Source organism: Drosophila obscura, unplaced genomic scaffold, assembly GCF_018151105.1.
Source record: "Drosophila obscura isolate BZ-5 IFL unplaced genomic scaffold, ASM1815110v1 contig_189, whole genome shotgun sequence".
Taxonomy (NCBI): Eukaryota; Metazoa; Arthropoda; class Insecta; order Diptera; family Drosophilidae; genus Drosophila; species Drosophila obscura.
Window position 1 is genome coordinate 1,351,239 of NW_024542777.1, and position 20,699 is coordinate 1,371,937.

The 20,699-nt window shown below is 44.2% G+C and overlaps 3 protein-coding genes across 4 annotated transcripts in view; 1 reads left to right on the forward strand and 2 right to left on the reverse strand.

Moving 5' to 3' along the window:
* The window catches only part of LOC111066756 (glypican-6), a 37,699-nt gene extending 29,192 nt beyond the window's left edge, over positions 1 to 8,507 (reverse strand). Inside the window, exon 1 of the mRNA XM_022355589.2 lies at positions 7,625 to 8,507. Coding sequence (XP_022211281.2) covers positions 7,625 to 7,937 — 313 coding nt within the window. The 5' untranslated portion in view covers positions 7,938 to 8,507. The remainder of the gene's footprint in view (positions 1 to 7,624) is intronic.
* A 2,324-nt stretch (positions 8,508 to 10,831) lies between these two features.
* LOC111066718 (ATP-dependent DNA helicase Q5) lies at positions 10,832 to 14,451 on the forward strand. Its single transcript, XM_022355539.2, has 5 exons — positions 10,832 to 11,024; positions 11,091 to 12,389; positions 12,460 to 12,911; positions 12,975 to 14,109; positions 14,184 to 14,451. The coding sequence occupies exons 1-5, from the start codon at positions 10,922 to 10,924 to the stop codon at positions 14,285 to 14,287; spliced, it is 3,093 nt and encodes a 1,030-aa protein (XP_022211231.2). The 5' UTR covers positions 10,832 to 10,921; the 3' UTR covers positions 14,288 to 14,451.
* A 122-nt stretch (positions 14,452 to 14,573) lies between these two features.
* Positions 14,574 to 19,399, reverse strand: LOC111066720. Of its 2 annotated transcripts, none has more exons than XM_022355543.2 (4): positions 19,203 to 19,399; positions 15,554 to 15,660; positions 15,161 to 15,321; positions 14,574 to 15,099 (listed from the first exon to the last, which is right to left on the reverse strand). In XM_022355543.2, exons 2-4 carry the CDS (start codon positions 15,641 to 15,643, stop codon positions 14,862 to 14,864), a joined length of 489 nt encoding a protein of 162 aa, XP_022211235.1. In that variant the 5' UTR covers positions 15,644 to 15,660; positions 19,203 to 19,399; the 3' UTR covers positions 14,574 to 14,861. The 2 variants fall into 2 exon arrangements, with proteins under 2 accessions (XP_022211235.1, XP_022211234.1); XM_022355542.2 differs by lacking the exon at positions 19,203 to 19,399 and adding an exon at positions 15,830 to 15,881.
* Between the last annotated feature and the right edge of the window lie 1,300 nt (positions 19,400 to 20,699).

Sequence of the window (20,699 nt, forward strand, 5' to 3'; positions counted from 1 at the left end):
GGCTCTGACTCGAAGCTGGCTCTGGCGATGGCCATAAAGAATCCAACACTATGGAAGGAAGGAAGGCCACTCAACTGTGAAACAGGTAACCCCTGGAGGAGGGCAACCAGTCGCGGAGGACTGCCGCCAGACAGGACACACGGATACACGGGGGCACACGAGAGCAGACGTCCGTCGGTAAAACTACAAAAACGAAGAATCGGAGTTGAGGTGAAAGAAGAGATTTTCTTTATCTCTCTCTCGCTCCCCCTACCTCTCCGCATTTTATCTGCCTATCTCGTTCTGTCGCTGGTCTTTCATTCGATTTCAATGAACTGCCTTTTGCCGCAAAATGTTGCAACTGCAGCCCAGGGAACAGCCAAAACAAATAGCTGATAAAAATGCAATTTGTATCTATGAGATACTGAGATACACTACTTGCGACTTCAACCAAAATCAATAGGACAATGAGGACAATTTCTTTCGGGCGGATTCCGTATCGTTGTTTGCTCGGTAATTGTAAACCATTTCTCAGCTACATTTCTCTCTCTCTCTCTCTCTCTGTCTCTGCCTTTGATGCCGGAAACGTCTTTATTTGCCTTTCGTTTGTGTCATTCTCCCTAAGCTATTTCTGGCTATCCAATATGAGAGAGAGAGAGAGGGGGGATACAGTCGGATTTATGTACAGTTTATTATTGATGAAGACTCCATCTTCAGGATCATCATCTGCCCATACTCGTATCATAAACTACACTGCCATGGGAATAGTTTCTCCTGGTAGCTGACTACCGCATAGCCATTTCAACCATTTCAACCATTTATCTTTATGCAAAACCTCCTCTAAATATAGTCGAAAGCAATCTCCGCATTCGCGCTGAAGATGCGTGGGCGAGCGGGCATCCACCGAAACTCGTTTGGGGAGCAGCAACATCATTCCAAGGCATTAATACAATGGTACGATATCTGGTTATGATGCCAAGCGCCTGGCTCGGACGGAACGGGACGTCTTCTTTAGAGTGTAGGTTGTTGTCTCTCAAATTTATCGACTTCTACGCATTTGTCTTTCGATTTGTTGTGTTATTTGTTTGAATTTTATAATTTTGGCCCGGCCTTTGTTGAAATTAGTTTCAACTTTACTATCAGCACCTTATGGAGAGGGGCAAAGAGCAGCGCTGACGGGTTTCCGGTAGCTTTTGGTCAATAAAACCCACAAATTTATTACCTATGAAGAGCCCGTCGAAACTTCGTTCATTGTAAAATATTTTACACACGGGAATTAATTTTTTCGAGCCGTATTTTTGTGTTTTTTTTCTGTATTTTCTTTTAATGGGCATTTAATGTGTTTGTATAATAAAATTGTCAACAGATTTAATAGGATGCCTGTGCGGGTTTCCGTGAGGGAGGAGGAGGAGGATTAGGAGCTGGAGATTATGGAACCTTTTTTGGGATCTACTTGAGCAACCTCTGAGCTGCACATTCATCTCCACTTGAGCACTTGAGCCAGAACAAACAGAATCAGCAACAGCAACAACAGAAACAGAAAGAGAAACAGAAACTGGACCAAAACTAATTGAAAAGCATTATTTGCCGGAGGATTAGGCGAGCGCAGAACAAATGGGCAAGGTTAGGCGGAGATTTGCATGGAAATGGAACCCTTAACGAACTGTAGGAAATTGAATCCGAAGCAGCAGAGGCAATTGCATTTTATTGTAATTGCAAAACGCTGAACAAAGATCCTCGTCCTCGGATTGGCAACGAGACCCTTCCTTCCTTCCATTGACGTCTTGGCCTGCAAATGGCCAGGGGTCTTGCTCGTAAATGAACTTTTAGGCACGCACGTAAAGGCTCGGCATTAATTACAGACTTGAACCTCTTGAATCTTGATGTTCCTCAGACAGACAGACAGACAGACAGACAGACAGGAAGACAGGCAGACATTCCACCGCGTAGCATCCATTGGCTATCTGCAAAGTATAATCAAAGTAGGTGGCGCAAATTAACAAATCTTTCATGTGACCCAATTAAATCGACTTGTACCCAGAGCAGAGCCCATCCGCAGGTCTGGGACAGAGCCAGAACGAGTCTCCGCTGTGCTGCTGTGGCCCCAGCAATTTGGCATTCGTCATGCTCGCCGGCCAATGAAAATAACCGAGGGCACTCGCCGGCCTCCAGATTTCGGACCCGGCCATGGGAAACAGCGTCTGAATTTGATTTGACTGTCTGTATGTCTGGCTGAGGCCAGCTGGATGTCGATGAGGGAGTTACCGCATCGAAATGCCTAATGGGGATCCCTACAGAAGACGGGGCATGATCTGGTGGCAGCCTGCACTCAATGGGAAGCTCCATTTTTTGTTTAGTTCTGCTTTTCCAGACATTTTAGCACATTCTGCTGGCTGCTATTTCCTCCCATCTGAAGTCTGAATACAATAAAACGGGAAATGTCGAAGGAATCGTAAATATATGTGTACAGAGATCTGCATCCTTTTGTTAATGTTCCTAATTGTGGAAATGCACTAGCCCTGGGAAAACTTCCCTCCCAACCGCACTTTGGCTGTCCCTTAACCCTTTTCGCTCCTCTTTAAGCTTCTTTTGGTCTGCTTAATCAATTGCAAACCTTTTCTTTCGTGGCAGTTTCCCGGGTCGGATCGTAGGAGGGAAGATAAGTGTAAGAGAAGAGTCTTAACCCACAACATGCTCATTATGTAAATGCTGGCCGACCCCCTGCCACTGCCCTCCCCACCCTCTTGGGCACTTTGCTGACTATTATTATCTGGAGTCGGCATTTACTATAACTTTGTTTTGTTGCGGCTCTCAGAGTTTCGTAAGTTTCGCCTTTTTGTTTGCACGATTTAATGCTTCATTTGCTCGAGACGAGACGAGACCCCAAAAGTGGGCCAGGAAGCAGGAGGGAGGTCAGGTCTTGGGGCACTTCTACACTACAACTTCATCTACGGCCCACTGGCTGGCTGGCTAACTACTTAATTATCTTCTCCTCTTTTTTGGAGTGGCGCGGGGGTCTAATGGAGCCGCCAAAGCCCAGGCCCAAGCCCAAGCCCTTCCCCACACTTTTTGCTATGTTGCTTATTAATAAACATGTTAAATGTAATTGTTATTTGGAGCTGCCGTTTCGGAGGCGTGGCTAATTGCTGTGCCTGTGCCTGTGCCGAGGTTTATGTATGTATGTATGTAATTACCATCTACGGCATGTACGCACTCTGCAGATTACTCTGAAAAGCATAAACGGAACGTGAGAAAAGGCACAGTCTGAGATCGCTTTTGGAATGTGTGGCATATCCTTTCCAGGCAGGAAGGTGTTAGGTTAGGGGCAGCAATAGCCATAGCCTAAAACCGCATTAAATTAGCTAACAACAAAATGCTAAAACTGCTCCTCCCCCATCCACTCTGAGGCTGTACTCCCGACTCGACTCCCGAAAAGGCATTCCACCAGCGCTGTCCATATATGTATGAAACTCATTGCTCGGACTCTCTGTTCCACTGGAATGGAAAATGGAATGCATGCACGCAAGAACTTGTTTAAGGAGTTGGTTGCTCGAGACAGAGAGAGAACCAGAGGGATAGAAAGATAGAGAGAGAGAGAGAGTCGGGCAAGAGGCAGAGTTGAGACCACACAGGCATCTTCACTCAATAAAGTGGCCACGCTTGACCCGCTGAGGCTCCTAGGAATGACTCTGGGAATGTTTCTGGGTCTTCGTCTGGGTCTGGGAATCTTCTTCGAGCGCTACCTCTATTTTTGGTATCCTCCGCCGACACTTGCCAGCAATTATTTTGTTGCCCAGAGAGACAGAGATGGAAGGGAGATGATCGTTCTGGTTTCGTTTTCATTCATTTTATCCCTTACTTACTCCATCCATCTAACCATCGAACCATACTCGATCTAAGAGTATGCCATGACTACATACATACATATGTACATATGTATGTGTGTACATTTTGTATGTGTTCTCTTTCATGAGCATGATTCAGCGATTGAAATTTCGCTGACGTTTTGCCTTTTGTTGTCACAGCCTCATCGTTCCTTTTGAGGGATACACACTCGTTGTATATACCCATTTCTGTCAGCTAATTGCCAGATCAGGCTTCGGACTTCGCACTGCCTTCTCGTTCTCTGGTCCAGAGCCAGAGTGTCTGGATCTGGAGGAGGGCAAAAGACTGCCTGCCAAGTGATGACTTTGTGGGCGAAATACTTCAGATGTTTGATAATTATTTGGGCTAGGAATTTGTAATTATGGCACATTAAGTAATGGAGATTCATACTTAAGTGCAATAGATCGTAGGATCTTGAAATATCATCCAAGATTGCTTAAATTTCGGTTAACCAAATGGTCGGCAATGTGTCTACACATATCCTACACATGACGATCCTGATATGTAATGTATGTAGACGTTTGCCAGCCTCCCTCTTACACGGCCATGGAATGCGACAATGCAGAAAAAGGCACATCGAAAGAGGTGTAGAGGAACGAGTATCTCTCACTGGGTTTTGGTCTCTGGAAAATGATTAATAGTCATGCGGCGACTGCCTTGGCCACTGCCACTGCCAACTGTCGCTCCAGCAACAACAACAGGCAACCACTTCGCTGGGCCCTCTGAGAAAAGCAGTCGGGGCTCCAGCGGAGACGCCAACAAAATGGAGCAGCCGCAATCGCAGTCGCAGTCACTGAATTTGGCTTCAGCTTCACTGCAAATTTCTTTTGGCAAAGCCAGAGACAGGGACAGGGACAGAAAGAGAGAGAGAGAGAGAGCTCCGTCTCCTTCTTCTCCGCTGATATTATTTTTAACGATTTAATGTTTTGTGAACTGTTTAAATTGTGCAAACAATTTCAGCTAAGTGCCTGCCTACCACTGATGATGATGAGGTAGAGGGAGAGGGAGAGGAAGGATGAGGCAGCTTGGTCAGGAGAGAGCTTTTTGATGTGCCACAGGAAGTGCAACTTTAATGAAGCGTTTAAGTGGCAGCTGTTGTGTCTGCCGCCGCTGCATGGAAGGTGTCAGTCAGGCAGTTGGTTGCCCCATGCTCCATGCTGCATGGTTGCATGAGAGCCAGGGAATGCCCCAGACGGAAAAAGAAGTGGAAAATGTTGCACATTCCTCCGAACTAAGCAGTTCAAAGCACTCTCGCTGACAGGCTAAATTTTAGACTCTAAAAACTTGAAATTTTTGCTAGAAATTTCCAATAACTTCCCTCAGACAATATAGCGGCCCCAAAAGGTCTGCGCTCAATGCTCGGCCTTTTTTTTACTTATCGGAAATGGAAATATTGCCTTATCTGCCCCCACGAGAAGTATTACGTACACAGCTTCACAAGTAAAACTAACCTACATACGAGCAATACGAGCAACTGCAAGGGAAAAGTTACACAGTTAGGCCTGGGAACGGGTCCACGTCGGGAGGGACTGTATCTAAACGCTGGCGCTTATCAGAAGAACGGGGTTACGGTGGGAAGAAGAGAATCAGTTAGTGGAGCAGACAGCCAGCGCCCTCTGTCGATTGTGAGATTTATGACTCACAGCGCGCATGAAGAAAGAAGCGAAAGAGAAAAGAGTAGAAAGAGCAGAGGCTGTTTGGATAAGTTATTGATATTGTGAATGAGAGAGGGAGAGAATGAGAGGACGACAGATAGCAAGAGGTTCACATAAGAAATACCGACACAGAGCCCGTACATACATACACATGTATGTGAGTATACACACACATATGTATGTATGTATGTATAAAAACCCCAAACTGCATAATTTAAACGATTTCAATGACACCTTGATTAATATCAAAGACCAAACACAAAAGAGAACGCAAGAGAACACTGACCATCTCCCAACTCCACTCTTCCACTTCTCTACCTGTAGCGCTGCTGCTCCCCTCCGAGAGCAGTGCCCCTTCCCCAATGCATTTCCATGAAATTATGAACGAAAACGCAATGCATTTGACCAAAAGATAAAAGAAGGAAAAAATGGAGACTAGCATTCGGGCTATCAGATACCCTCGAATAAGATTCATACCAATAATGCACAAATATTGGAGACAGGAATTTCGAATTTCGAACTTAAATTCATATTATGCTTACACATTGTACATACATATGTTCTTCTTTGTAACTGTGTACCTGTGGCCGTTCCCATACATCCCACGAATATACGAGTATGTACATATTTACTACAATATACCCCTCTGAGTGAGTAGTCTTCGAGTACAGGGTATAAAAGCAAATCAAGAAATGCTGAAAACCAAAAATAAACAAAAGCAACACTCAGGTAAACGGGCAGAGAGAGAGACAGAGATAGAGAGAGAGAGAGGGAGAGTGGCAGAGGCTGCAACAGTTTACCTGGCCGCAAATCAAACAAGGCGAATGAAAAAGGAAGAGGAAGGGGGACAGGGCAGGAGACGAGAGAAGAGATCAGAGAAGTGCACAAGAGAGCGGGAGAACGAAAGAGCGAGAGTCATTGCAATTAAGCGTGATTAATTCAGGATTTATACAAATTAAGTAAAAGCCACAGGCGGATCGAAACCATGGAAGGTAGGTCCCTAATAATACTAGGCCTGGGTCTCCTACTAGGCCTACTCCTTCCTGCCTTCCCTGATGGGCTGTTTCTTCTTCGAGTAACAAGAACAGCTTGTAAAAGCGGTGTGACAACCTCCTTGCTCTCGCACTACCAAAAGAGAAGAGCCGTTTTCCTTTCAAGTGTGGTACATATATTTCTGCTCCCTGCTGCTTTTTATACCCATTCTTATTTGATTTTACTTCCCCTGACATTCAGTTTGCAGAGAAGAGATGGAACATACATATGTGACTTTAAATATAGAAATACTAGTGATCGGAAATCAATATCATACATATGTACATTAATGTACGTATAGTCATATCCATGTACTTAAACACATTTGTAGAAAATATCAGTGTATATATATCAGCATATTCAAGGGTATCGGAGGCTTCGGTCTCCTAACCCGCGCTTCATTCTTGTTTTTCGATCGAAAAGGAATTTCTCGAGATTTTTCAGCTCTGCTTTGGACTGGTCTTGGAAACTGGAACCCTTTGCTGTGAAGAGCGAAGGAGAAGGTGTGGGGTGGAGTGGAGAAGAATGGGCAGTCACGCATGCGCCAACAGCCCCGCCGACTGGACACAGCGCTCTCCGTCGGGGAATTCTGCTCTGCTCTTCCCTCTCATCGCTCATCGCCACGGGCTGTAAAGGTATTCGGATGCTTCTCCTCTCCCTCTGTTGAATCTTTTTCGAGTTGATTTGCGTGGAATTTCATTTCCTCGGCCGGGAGGCGAGAGGCGGAGTACGGCTGCTGCAGACGCGGCATGAATCATGGGATCGCCCAATTCAAAGTTCCCTTTGTTCTTTGCTCTTTTCTGTCTTTTCTGTCTTCGGGGCTTCTTTTCTTATCTTTCGAGGTTTGGCAATGTTATGAAATGTTTGATAATTCGTAGGAGTGAATGAATTTTAAGGACTCTATGTAGATTTTTATTAGAAATGACATTCTATTAGTTTCATTTAATGATTTCAAATACCAATGAACCAATGGGCTCAGATCTTAAATATTAAAACCGAATTTTCCCAAGTTTATAGTTTTCCAATTTTTTCCCCTGCGCAAATAAAGAAAGTCCCTTCTCCACAACACTTACCGTTACTTGGTTTTTGCGGTATCTCATTGGCATCGATACCCCTACCCTGGAAGATGTGCGTCACGGCACTGCAATTGGGGCTGAACTGATCGAGGATGGAGGGGGCGGCGCCCACGGCAGCGGGACTCGGGGCTGCAAGAGCGGCCACCTGTGGTGAGACGGGGGCGATGCCCTCCTGGGCCGTCACTGGGTGGTTGGGCAGGAGCAGGACCAGGACGAAGCTGAGTATCACGAGGAGGGCGTTTGTTGCTGGTCTTCTTTTGCAGGGCGGACATTGTTGCTGCTGAGGTGTTTTTTGTATGGGGGCACACATGTTGTTGCTTTTTTTGTTTTTAACCCGGAAAAAGCTTATCACAATAGTGCGTGGCGGCGGGGAGCAATTTGCACAGCGGGAGTACAACCGATACAACGAGAGAGAGAGAGCGACTCTTTTGCCGGCTTTTGCTGTTGTTTGAACGGTAAATATTTTCGGGCAAACGCTGACACCCCCACACACGCACACACAAAACACTCACACTCACACTAATGCATCGCGTTTACTTTGTTGCTGTTTACCGGCGACCTTCTCACTGTTGTTGTATCTTGTTTTTTGTGTGCCTCAAATCAACCTCAAAAGTGCAACAGATTATCACAAAATACCGACACCGACAACACCAAGAGAACTTATCATAACCCGATCGAAGGAAATATCATCTCACTTTCTTTAGCTTTTCAAGATCACGACGTGCGTTTTTATTATTTATGATTTTAAAAATTATCACTGGATATTTTCGGGCCGGATAGTTGGATATTTTTGTGGTACATCAGCGGACTTTTCTGAATTCAGAAAAAAATTCGACAATATCTTGTTGTTTCATGGTTCGCGGCGAAAATTGTTGTGATAATGTTGCTGAATTTTTTCCCATATCAAGTGTATGGAATGAAGATTCATTGTTGCGTCATTCCATACGCGTTCCCGTAAGATACATGTTTCTCACACCACGAAAAGTCACCACGAAGCGCTCTCTTCACCTCTGAAAAGAGAGCAAATTTTGAAACGCTCTCCGGACTCATTTCCGCCGCAAGGATAAGGGTATGAGGTGTGAAGTATGACGTCACAAAATCCAGAGCTTTCAAGGAAAAAACCCACCTCACCACATAACTCACCGTGGGGGATTTTGTGCTCTCACGCACACATGGTATATTTAGTCCATCGGGGCTATGGTGAGGTCCTTACGAGGGCCTTAAAAAAAGTTTGGCCGTCTTAATACTGATACCTTGTCATGACCCAGTCGAAAGAGAGCACTCAAAACGCTCTCCGGACTCATTTCTGCGTTTGAATTGTGAGCCACCTGAAGATGGTAAGTTAGAGGTGTCAAACCATCGAGGGCACTATCGATAGTATCGATATTTTACTGATAGCCTCTACTATCGACGGTTTTGAGACTATCATGACAGTATCGAGCTGCAGTCGTTGCGCTTTTGATATGTTTGGATTGTCTGCTATAAAATACGAAGACAAATTTGTAAACAAATCGACAGGTGGCATCTAATTTTTACAATGTAAAAGTTTCTAAAAGATTTCAATGGTTTTTTAATAATTATTTGAGCCCGATACTGTCACGATAGTATCGATTGTTTTTTTCAAAACATTCAACGTTGAATGTTCTATGCGTATGTACTTTTGTATACTTTATTTCTTTTAATTGATGTTAAATATTTTGTTCCAAGCTCCCATATTGCCATATTTGTTACCTATAAATGCACATGTTTGCGTTTTATATATACATTTATCCTGGTTCTGATACCTATTATTGGAGCCCGTGAGCTGCAAAATTTCGTTAATATCTTTAAAACAGAGACTGAGTAGTTTCTGCATTAATTGGAGCCTGAAATTACAAACAATATCACAAGTTCATAGTATCCATTTTCCCAAGGTATGCAGATTGTTGCTCATCCCGTGCCAAAGTTGCACAACAATGCTGCCTCTTCATTTCCACATGCTGCTGAAGTTTTTCCCATACAAATCAAATGTATCTTACGGAAACGCGTAGAAATGACGCAACAATGAATCTTCATTCCAAATAAAACCCGTAATTTTAAAAAATAATCATTTTTAAATTTCGACGGTAATAATTTGTATCAGACTCGCGTATTTTTCCCGGACTGTCTTCACAACACTTGATTTCTACCAGCATGTGGCCGAGCAACATAAAAATGTCCTAGCAACATTTAGAATATAAATTCCCAAAAGAGTATAATGTCCCAAAAAACAGCACCAACCAATGAAAAATGGTTAAAATTTTGGTACAGTTTCAGTATATTTTGGTAAAAGGGAATTTATTTTCTTTCATGCGTGCTTTCAACAGCTACAATCTGGAGAGATTCGGAGAATTTCCTCCCTCCACGGACTATTTTTACTATTATTTTAAGCTGGCTTAGGTTTTACATGTATTTGATAAACAATTGTTTGGTTAAAAAATGAGCCCAATCTAGCGTTCCTGTTTTTAGAAAAATTTATTTATGTGATCAGAGAAAGTTAGGTATTGAAGTGGGATCTTGTTAAATTTGAGAATCGTACATTTATATTTATCTTGAGAGTCCGCCAATTTCATTTGGCCATATAAATCCACGCCAGACCCGACTTCTTTTTGTACCCAAAAAATACTTTTCGATATAAAATCCGTTACACAAGTAACGGTTTACCTTACGCGTTTTCAACTTTCAGCCAATCAAATCGTTCGAAATTTTCTGTAAGCATTTGGGGCGCGAGATTCATTGTTGCTACGCGTTCCCGTAATATACATGTTTCTCACACCACGAAAAGTCACCACGAAAACGCTCTCTTCACCTCTGAAAAGAGAGAAAATTTTGAAAAACCACCTCAAATTGAGAGCGAAAAATGTTGTGATACCATTTCAAAATTTTCTGGCTATAATATGCTCGTCTTTACTGTTGCAAGGACTTTCAAATGTTGCTAGGGACCTAAGGGACCTGCTGCACGGCTACATGTGGCTAGAAATCTTAAACCTTTTTTTGCGAAAAACCAAAAAAATTGTATCTTGTTTGAGTACTAGAGTTCGGCGGTCTAACAATTAGCCGATTCTCCCATGTTTATTGCCGAACTGCTTTAATATAATTAAGCTAAGTTCAATCCTGAGCATTTTCTGGAATACCCATAATTTGGCATAACTATCGGCAGCCATCTGATTGCTTTTGCCATCCCTAGCCAGCTGTCTTGGCGGCAACTACTTTGTTTTGTGCAAAAAAAAAAACATGTTGTTTGAATAAAAACGCAGGAATACCCAAATATCAGCGATGACGCAAGAGAGCGCCATGTACGAGGCGCTCAGGAAGCACTTTGGGCACACCAAGTTCAAGTCGGAGCTGCAGGAGAAGGCCATCAGATGCGCCGTGAAAAGTGAGTAGCAGAGAATTTATCCGAGGACTGGAGTGCATCATTAATCCGCCCACACTCCCAAAATAGAGAAGCAGGATGTGTATGTATCGATGCCCACGGGTTCGGGCAAGTCGCTGTGCTTCCAGCTGCCCGGGCTCATGTGCGAGAACCAGCTAACGATTGTTTTTTCGCCCTTATTGGCCCTCATCAAGGATCAGATCGATCACCTGACAAAGCTGAAAGTGCCCGCCGATTCCCTCAACTCCAAGATGACACTCAAGGAGAGGGACAGGGTCATCATGGATCTGCGCGCAGTCAAGACCAACCTCAAGTTCCTCTACATCACACCCGAACAGGCGGCTACCAAGTTCTTTCAGGAGCTGCTGCAAACCCTCCACAAGCACAAGAAGCTGGCCTACTTTGCCGTGGACGAGGCGCACTGTGTCAGCCAGTGGGGCCACGACTTCCGACCCGACTACCTCAAGCTGGGGGAGCTGCGGTCCAAGTACCCGGACATCGTCTGGCTGGCCCTCACGGCCACCGCCTCCAGAGAGGTACGCGAGGACATCTACAAGCAGCTGCGTCTGCACCAGCCCGTGGCCCAATTCAGTACGCCCAGCTTCCGGAAGAATCTCTTCTACGACATCGTCTACAAAAACTCCATCGAGGACGACTTTCAGCACCTGGCCGACTTTGCACAGCACTGTCTGGGGGATGCCAAGGAGTTCAAAGCCATGCCCAAGCCACAGCGTGGGTGCGGCATCATCTACTGTCGCACCCGAGATCAGGTGGAGCGTGTGGCTGTGGGTGTGTCCAAGCAGGGCATTGGCGCCGTGGCTTATCATGCTGGCCTGAAGACCGCAGAGCGTACGGGCGTGCAGGAGGCTTGGATGCGGGGCGACCAGCCCATCATCTGCGCCACCAACAGCTTTGGCATGGGCGTGGACAAGGCCACTGTTCGTTTCGTGATCCACTGGGATGTACCGCAGAATGTGGCCGCCTACTACCAGGAGTCCGGGCGAGCTGGTCGCGATGGACTACAGTCCTACTGCCGGCTCTACTACGGCCGGGAGGATGTGCGCAGCATTCGATTTCTGCTCCAGAACGATGTCCATCGAGCGCGTGGAAGAGGCGACAAGGAACTGCTCACGGAAAGGGCGCTGAAACAGTTTGAGAAGATCTCCGAATTTTGCGAGCATACGAGCTGCAGGCACAAACTGTTTGCGGACTTCTTTGGGGATCCTGCGCCGCACTGCAACGGACAGTGCGATGTCTGCAAGCGGCCCAAGAACGCGGAGAAGGCCCTGGAGATGTTCCACCGCCTGTGCATGGATGACGCCTTCAAGTCGCACATTTCCCTGCAGGACTGCGCGGATCTATATGAAGGTGAGGCGACCATTCAATTGACTGAGCACCTTTTATTCTAATCTCTCTCCTCCTCCTTGTGCCTGTCCAGGGGGCCGTGCGGGTGTCAAGCGTGCAGCCCAGGACTATGCCGCCGGTGAGTCCGGCTCCGATGACGATTCCGGCCAGAGCCACTCGTCGATGGCCAAGCGGGCCAAGAAGGAAACAGCGGACTTCATACAGCAGCAGTTTAAGCTGCGCAAACAAATCAGTGCCGCCCGGCAGCTGGAACAGGAGAAGTGTGCACAAATTTCTCGCGTGCGTCAGGCCGATGCCACGGATAAGAAAATCGCTGGCCTCCAGGCCACCCAAAGGGAGAAGTACCTCACGGCCATCATCGAGGCCCTTAAGGCGAATGTGGAGAAGTGCCAGGAGGACGAGGAACAGCAGCCCCGGAGCGCCCTCCGGTACAACGATTATGAGGCCATAGCCGTGGAGATGGAGTACGAGGTGTTCCGGCAGCAGAAGGTGGCGAACATGTATCGGCATGCTTTGGTGAAGCAGGTTGGGGTGTTGGTCTTGCTATTCCCCTGGATATCCTTAATACCTACGCTTATTCACCCACAGATATCCGTCATTAAGCAGCTGACTGCGAAGACCAAACTAATGCCCCTGCTGGCTGACTATGTGCCCAAGCCTCAGACCAGCGCAAAGGGTGCCTGGACTGGCGGCAGTGTGGCCTACTTCGAGCGGAAACTGAAAGAACTGGAGGAGCAAAAGCCGCAGAGCCTCAAGGAGACACCCAAAGCTCTGAAGGAGAGAAAGGGCTTCAAACAGGAGAACACAACGCAGACCTCCATTGCCAGCTACTTCAAGAAGGAGGTAAAAGAGGAACCGCTCGAGGAAGGTGCAGACGGTGCAGAGGATCCACTGCAAGAGCCTGTGACTGTGAAACAAGAACCAGGGCCGAAGGAAGAAAAGGAGAAGAGTTCTGACAACAGTTCAGAGGAAAAAATGGAACAGGAGAGTCCCGAGTCTGGGGCCGAACCAAAAAGCATCGTTGGCGATAGAGAGTTGAATCTGATGTCCAATGGCGATGGCACCTTTGATACCCATCGCAGAAAACGCGTCTCCCATCAGCTGACCAAAGAGAAGAAGCCACACAAAGCCGCTCCCACCTCTCTGCCTCTGTTTGCTTCGAAGGAGGAAAGGGAACAAGCACTGACTGCCTTCAAGACGGCTCGACAAATTCTCGAAGAGAAGCTGGAGAAACTGGAAAGCAAAACGAATATCCTTGGCTTTATGACGGCCAAACAAATGCTGGAGCAAACCCAAACAAAAGACGCAATGGAAAGTATATCGAAGAGTGGGGGGTCGACTTCAGAGCTACGGAGGCCAGAGATGGCGACATCAGAGGGAAAAGACAAGATAGCACCCGAAACGGAAATAAAAGTGGAAAAGAAGTGCACAAGAGAAAGCCAAGAAATAAACAAAGAGCCAACAGCTAGGGGAAAAGAGTCCAAGGAAGCCACATCCCAGCGAAGAGGGCCAAAAGAGATTATCTCCGAGAAAAGAGACCAAGGGGAGTCGACACAACCGGAGAGAAAAGACCAGAAGCCGCCAGTGAAGCAGCAGAAGAACGATGTCAGCAAGAATGTGGTGCACTGGCTCAATCCCTACTACAAGCGCAAAATAGCCACCAAGGAGCTGTTCAAGGCCCTGGCCAAACTGATCACTAGCCGCATCTGCGATGGCAGTTTAGGTGAGACCTTAACCTTGATACACATTTCTGCACATATGTACCCTATAATTAAGCATATACTTGTGCTTCCCCAGGTGATGGAGATGCTTGCAAATGCTACATTAAGGAGACCTTTCATGGCCTGCAGATGATCAGCAACGATCAGGACATTGAGAAATATTTCACCCAGTCCAAGTGATTTTCCATTTTGGGAACCAAACGAATTATTCGCATCGGAAATATTGCCACCAGTCAAGCTTGTTAAGAACCATAGTTGAAAAACCGTATTTTTGTGTCGTTAATGTTTCAAGTTGTATGTATATAATAATTAATTTGATCAGTAAAATATTAAGAGGAACGACATTTTTTTTAAATTTAATATTTTCCCTTTTGAAGAAAGCAATGCGCAGATCTCAAACATCCTGTCGGCAATCTCCGGATAGATTTTCAGAAATCGTAACTAAAGTTTCTTGGAACAAATAATCTCTCATGCAACAATTTATTTGTGTCGTTTCTTAAATGTTAGCTGGATTAGAGAAAACGTTCGTGGAGGCTTAAAAAGAAAACAAAACGGGGTGCAGGCGATGCTTAAACAATCTTTCAACTTCCGTGGACTTCTTTTTGTACATTTTTTTTTCGATGATGGCAATTCTGATGTTTCTTTTCTTTTTACAGATTTCGTGGGGTTACAATTTACTGGGTAGCAGGTCAAAGAGATGGGGCTTACGACTATGATGGAGCTATAAATATAACAGTCGACGCAAGTCGCCCTGTCATTCCAGATCGCCATGGACGCCGAAGCGGATGGTGAGCAGTATGTCCAGTAGATAGACCAGGGAAGTGACCAAAGCAATGGAGGCTGAGGCCATCACCAGGTCCAGACGATGCATGTTCGGGTGCCAGTAGTTGCGATCCTTGGTGGTCGACCAGTCACGGAAGAGTAGAGCCGTCACGGCCACATACAGACAGAATCCCACCAGAGACCACAACGTAGCCGTGCGCCAGGGTGTCCTAGGGATGGAGACAGTTTTAGTACATGTGTGCTTTGCGACAATCCTCCTTATACACTCACTGATCACCGACAAGAGCCATAATTAGATAGATCGCCGTGTAGATGGTCAGGGCTCCAAAGGTCACATAGCAGAGTGCCATCACACGGGGCGTGACGAACACTCGCAGGTGGGAGTTGGTGGCCGGCTCGTCGATCAGACCAAGGCAGCATATTAACAGGCACTGTGAGAATATGCGAGTCGCAGTTAGTATTAACATAGAGTAATTTAACATTTTTTAAAGAGGAATTTTTATTTAATTAACCAATCCTAAACGTGCATAAAACAAATTCAATTAATATTTTCAATTAAACAATTGATGGTATTTGTAAGACAGATTAACCAACTTGTATAATATTAATAAGCAATCAATGATAGACTTTAGACTATTTCAGAAAGCAGTATGTTGCACTTACCAGCTCCACAACTTTGATGCATATGAGAGTGTAGGTGGCCTTTTTGTTGCCACTCGTGGTGGCAAAGGAGTTGTCATCTGCCGGCGACATTTCCACGCGTGATATTTCTACAGGCAATAAATCAATTAATTAATTAAGCAAGTCAATTAAATATATGAAAAGTTTCGAAATTTCACATTTGCTCAGCTTAGAGAAAAACTTGGATGCAGTACTCGAACTGCGGTTATATGTATATGTATATACTATATATGTGTAGGTATGAGTGTACATAAGTACCTATCGATCGTAAGTAACTCATTTTTCTGATCTCGTCTTTAAAGTTGGCGACCTATAGAGGAAACGGTTTCTTCAGTTCGTTTTATGCTTTAATGTTCAGTTTGAGTTTGAGTCGGGGCTTTATGGCCATATTTGGCGCCCGTCTCTGGGTTACTTGTTATTGGATTCTAAGTAATGGGTGGTGCTCGGTGGAGCGTGCAAAACAGTAAACGGAATCTAGTGTCGATTGTGAATTTGTGTCAATTGGTGGTCGAAGGTTTCCCACATGAAACTCATCCACATCGTAATGAGTTGTAGCCAACATTGTTTAAGGGCAGATAGATAGATAGATAGATAGATATATATAGACTGATGGATTCCTCAATGATGTCATCTGTTTGGGTGTGTGTGGGATTTTGGGTGGGGTTTGATTTTGATCGCCTCTGGGGTGCTCAGATGCATACCAAAGTCGAGCTAAGATCGCGAGCAACCCACATACGTGAGCTCCGCGTCAAAAGCTTATAAATATTTAAAGATAACTAGCCACATCTGTCGTGCTCTTATGACACTCAATCTATAATTCCATTACATACCTAATTGATTAATGACCAACAATGGAACCACAACAATGCACTCGATTGTCACCTCCATTGAACACCTTTCCTATTCTATATGTGTTAATATATGTATGTACATATATGTGTATGTACAACTCCGCTAGGGGATTTGTCGAAACATGTTCATAGCCAACAATTGGCTCTCTCCATGGTTCAGCCGTCAGTACGTACCCCCATTGATTGAAGCTAATTGCATCACACAAAGAACAAAACACAAAAGTCCAAAAAGAGCTAGAGGCACGTACACGGAGGGGAATGGATTGAAGAGGGGCCAGGCCAGGGTATGTTGTGCTAGTTAACCCCGCAATGTGTAACCCCATAAACAACAATTAAACTCCCCGCCTGGAGGCTCAGATAAACTCAATCTTCTAAAGGGTCACGTCACTCATAACTTTCTCTGCGGATGGGGAGGTTTTCGGGATAGTCAACATTTTAGCGTCAGTTATAGGAACTTTGGCAGATTCTTTTGGATAATATGCTTTACTTAATATAACTGATTCTAAAGTGTCTAATTTTTGCAGTGAGTGCCGAGAAAATGCAACTGGGAAGGGGGTGAGTTTCGGTACTGGGCAAACTACAGTCTTAATCTTTATATATGTAGTTATAGTATGCCTAAGCACTTGATATGGTCATATGCCCATAACACGAGTACCTCTATAGCAAAGTCCCAACAAACAGCTCGAATGATTACTCCCAACGAATTGTTGGTCCTCGACTGACTCTATAGCGGTGGAATGCCTCCAGGTAACTGTTTTGCGTGTTCTGCCTTGGTAACGAATGTTCCACGTTCTTGGCCCCTGAGGAAAAAAATAAAAACAAGTTTCGTTGACGGCGTTTACATACACGAAGAAAGCCCGAAAAGATGAAGCCAAACAAAACACGCAACAAGCCACGAAGCAGCGGAGGGAGGAAAAAATGTAAACAAAACGGCCAAGCTAAACTCGTTCCGAGAGAGAGCGAGAGAAGTGCGAAGAGAGGAGTTGGCTAAGAGACGGTAAAGTCTTGAAGAGCTGCAGCCACACCTGTATTGCGCTTGCGTGCCCTCAGAAAGAGCACAACATTTCGGCCGGCAGTGTGAGTTAACCTCGTTTCGCTTTCAGGCTCTGCAGGGACTTTCTCGAAGTTCTTCGCTCTGCACTGAGCCAGGCAGCCCTATAACTGGTCTGTCTGTCTTTGGGTCAATGACTTCTGCATTCTTCGTTTTGTTTTGGTTCTGTCGTTTCTTTGGCCCCATGCATGCAACGCGGAGAGATGCTATTAATGCTGAGAGACTTTAAGTTAATTTTTTTAATTAAGCCCCATTTCCAGTTTCCTGCCCACAGTGGAGACTGGCCAAGAGAACACTATCATATCCAACTTGGGCGATTGAAAAATGCAACACTACGAAACGTGTTTTTCACAGCCGCCTTCTCCTCATGCGTGGCCTCCCCCTCACTTGCATTGATATGCACAACTGGCAAACTGGTTACGGGACAGAGAGGGAGAGAGAGACAGCCAGAAATGCATATATTGTATGTAGTTTGTATGTATGTATGTATGTATGTATGTATGTACATGTCTGTGTATGCATGGAGAAGGCGCCTACTGTACTTCCCAGCGCCGTAGCAGAGACTCCGACTCCACTCCCCCCAGCGAAGGGAAACTGCGATTTTCTTTGCATTTGTTTTCCATTTTCTTGTCGTAGTTTTGTTGACCTCATTTGGACCCTCACCACACCCCTAGTATAGGGTATTGTTTCAGACTGTAACATGCAACTTTTGTTAGGCATTGGCTTTGGGGTAGTTGTTGTTAGGGGTTGCCTAGCAGCCCGAACGGCGGTTGTTGGCGAATTCAATGCCAAAGCTATTGGGTAAGGTTTGTAGGGATTTCCAGGTGCTGTTGGTCGTGTATGCTCGTGAAGGTCAGCGTCCAATGGCTCTATTGATACATCAGAGAAAGTATTCGGGTTCAATATGTGGCCTAGGGGAGGGGGTCGGCGAGTTATAATTGAGTGTGAATTTACACACCCTTCTATTTTACTCAAAGAACTGGAAGTTGCCATTGACTTGGTACGCATTTAAATTTTAAAAAATGTCTGAAAATTAATTTAAAATTCTCCTTCATAATGTGTCAGGTCAACCTATCATCCCCACATTGAAAAGAGCCTGAATAAATGGAAAAGTATATCTTTATATCTCAGATTCACTTTCTAGAATAAAAAAAAAAAAACAAAAATTAATCCTTGGCTTCTTTTTTATTTGGAAAATTGTAAAATAAATTAATAAATTTTTACTTCATCTTTTACTTGAATAGTATACTGAACATAACTATTCGTCAACAAATAAACATATCACTCGAAGGGAGGGACTGAGACAACTGGGAGGAACAGTGTGTGAGTCACAATTAACAGAAAATCTAATTCATGATAGCCAGGCCAGTGTTGCTATTGCTAGTGCGTGGTTGAAGTGTATATTGTGCAAAATTAGCATGTCTAACAATAACAACAGAGAAGATCGTATTCCTGATGCTGTACCCATAGTTGTTTACTGTACAATTAGCTCTGGGTGGGGCTCGGGCGCAGCGATCCAGCATGCAGCACAGACTCGGAGCAGCGACTCTCAGAAATCTTTGGAGGGAGAGACTGACACAGAAGTTGAACCGTCAGTTTATACAACTATTTTGTTGTTGTTGGTTTACGATTTTCCCACTCTTCCAATATTAGTTATTGCTGGGCAAATGAAAAACTGGTTTTTTTGTTTGTGGTTTTTTGGGATTACGTTACTACATTGGGTTATTACATTTTTCAAATTATCGTTGCGTTTGCGAGATGTGATGTGCAGAACTCTGGTTTGGTTAGCTTTGGGTTATTTCTCACTCTAATTACACAGAAACACACACAGATTAAAGTATTTTCAAAACGCGCCCAATATAATTTCTGGTACAATCGGAATTGTAGTTTTCGAACCGACCGCCAGCGTCAACGTCAAAACTCAGTTTGCGCCAGCGCCAGAGAGCCGAAACGATACAAGCCCCCGCCCAAGCTGGCCCCAAGTTGGCTCTCACGAACATCGTCGCCGCACAGTGGCTCGCTTTTCGAAAACTCGTTGCCAAAATCAGTTATCATGCTTTTTCTATAATCCATTTAGCAATTAATCAAGCTATTTGAAACCAAAACTTTTCAAATTCACTCGTCAAGGGGAACCATCTTTCTGTTTTTTTTTTTTTATAAGAAAAGATAAATAACAACGTCCTCGAAACGACAAAGAAGAATGCAAAAATTTGTTCGTTTTCCTTGCTTTAAATGACAAATTTAAAATATGAATCCGTTAAGAAACGGAAATATTTTTTGTGGATTTTTGTAGATATTTTTAAAATATTAAATTGGGTTCAGTACCAATACTATCGATAGCAATATAGAACATTTGAGCAAGAAGTGTATGTTGCCCAACATTATCTTATCTCAGCAACCTTTTGAACTGCAAAAATTTTGACGATTTTCCTTGGTTGAAAAAAAATTACGTAAACATTTTCTTTCCAAAAATTGATTGTTAGTGTACATCAAATATGTACATTAACTCAAGTCTCTGGGGCCCGTTGAACAAAAACAAACATCAGTATTTTCTTTTATTTCCATTTTATTTTCAGTATTTTTCGTAAATTTGAATAGCTATCGATACATTTATAGAGTATTTGTATTTAAAGCCTAGTACTCAGATACAAAAACTGTTTGCTAGCAAACAAATATCATATATTCTTCCAGCTTCCAGTTTAAAGTTAATAAAATGCACTTCTTCGGCTGGGGTCGCTCTTCCCCAGCTATATCATGGGCTCCCCAATATTTAATTGGCAAGGTAATGTGTCTGACCGTGCCGACCACCGTGAAGACAAAATGTTTTGAAAACAATACTATGTTTCCTTTATATTCTCACAAGCTGGGACTAATGAGAAATTTTGTTAAATCACTGGATAAGGACCGCTATTGTGAAATCACAAAGTGTTTGGGCTTAACTTCTAGCTGTTTTAATTATCTTTTCAAAATAGCAAAGTTCTTTACAACCAGACGTTAGATACTAGAATTATGCGGAAAAACGAAGCGCTACCTCTGAAAAAAGCTTTAGAAAAAAATACCAGAATTAAAAATTCTTAAAAAAAAAGTTCTGCCATAGAAAAAAAACCATAATTCTTTAAACTAATTTTAAAGTCCCATATCTATCAGAAAAAGTCAGTTTGGATCCTTGAGGAAAAAAAAGTTCGATTCCGTCGAACAGTGTTGCGGGTATAAAAGTAGAGTCGCG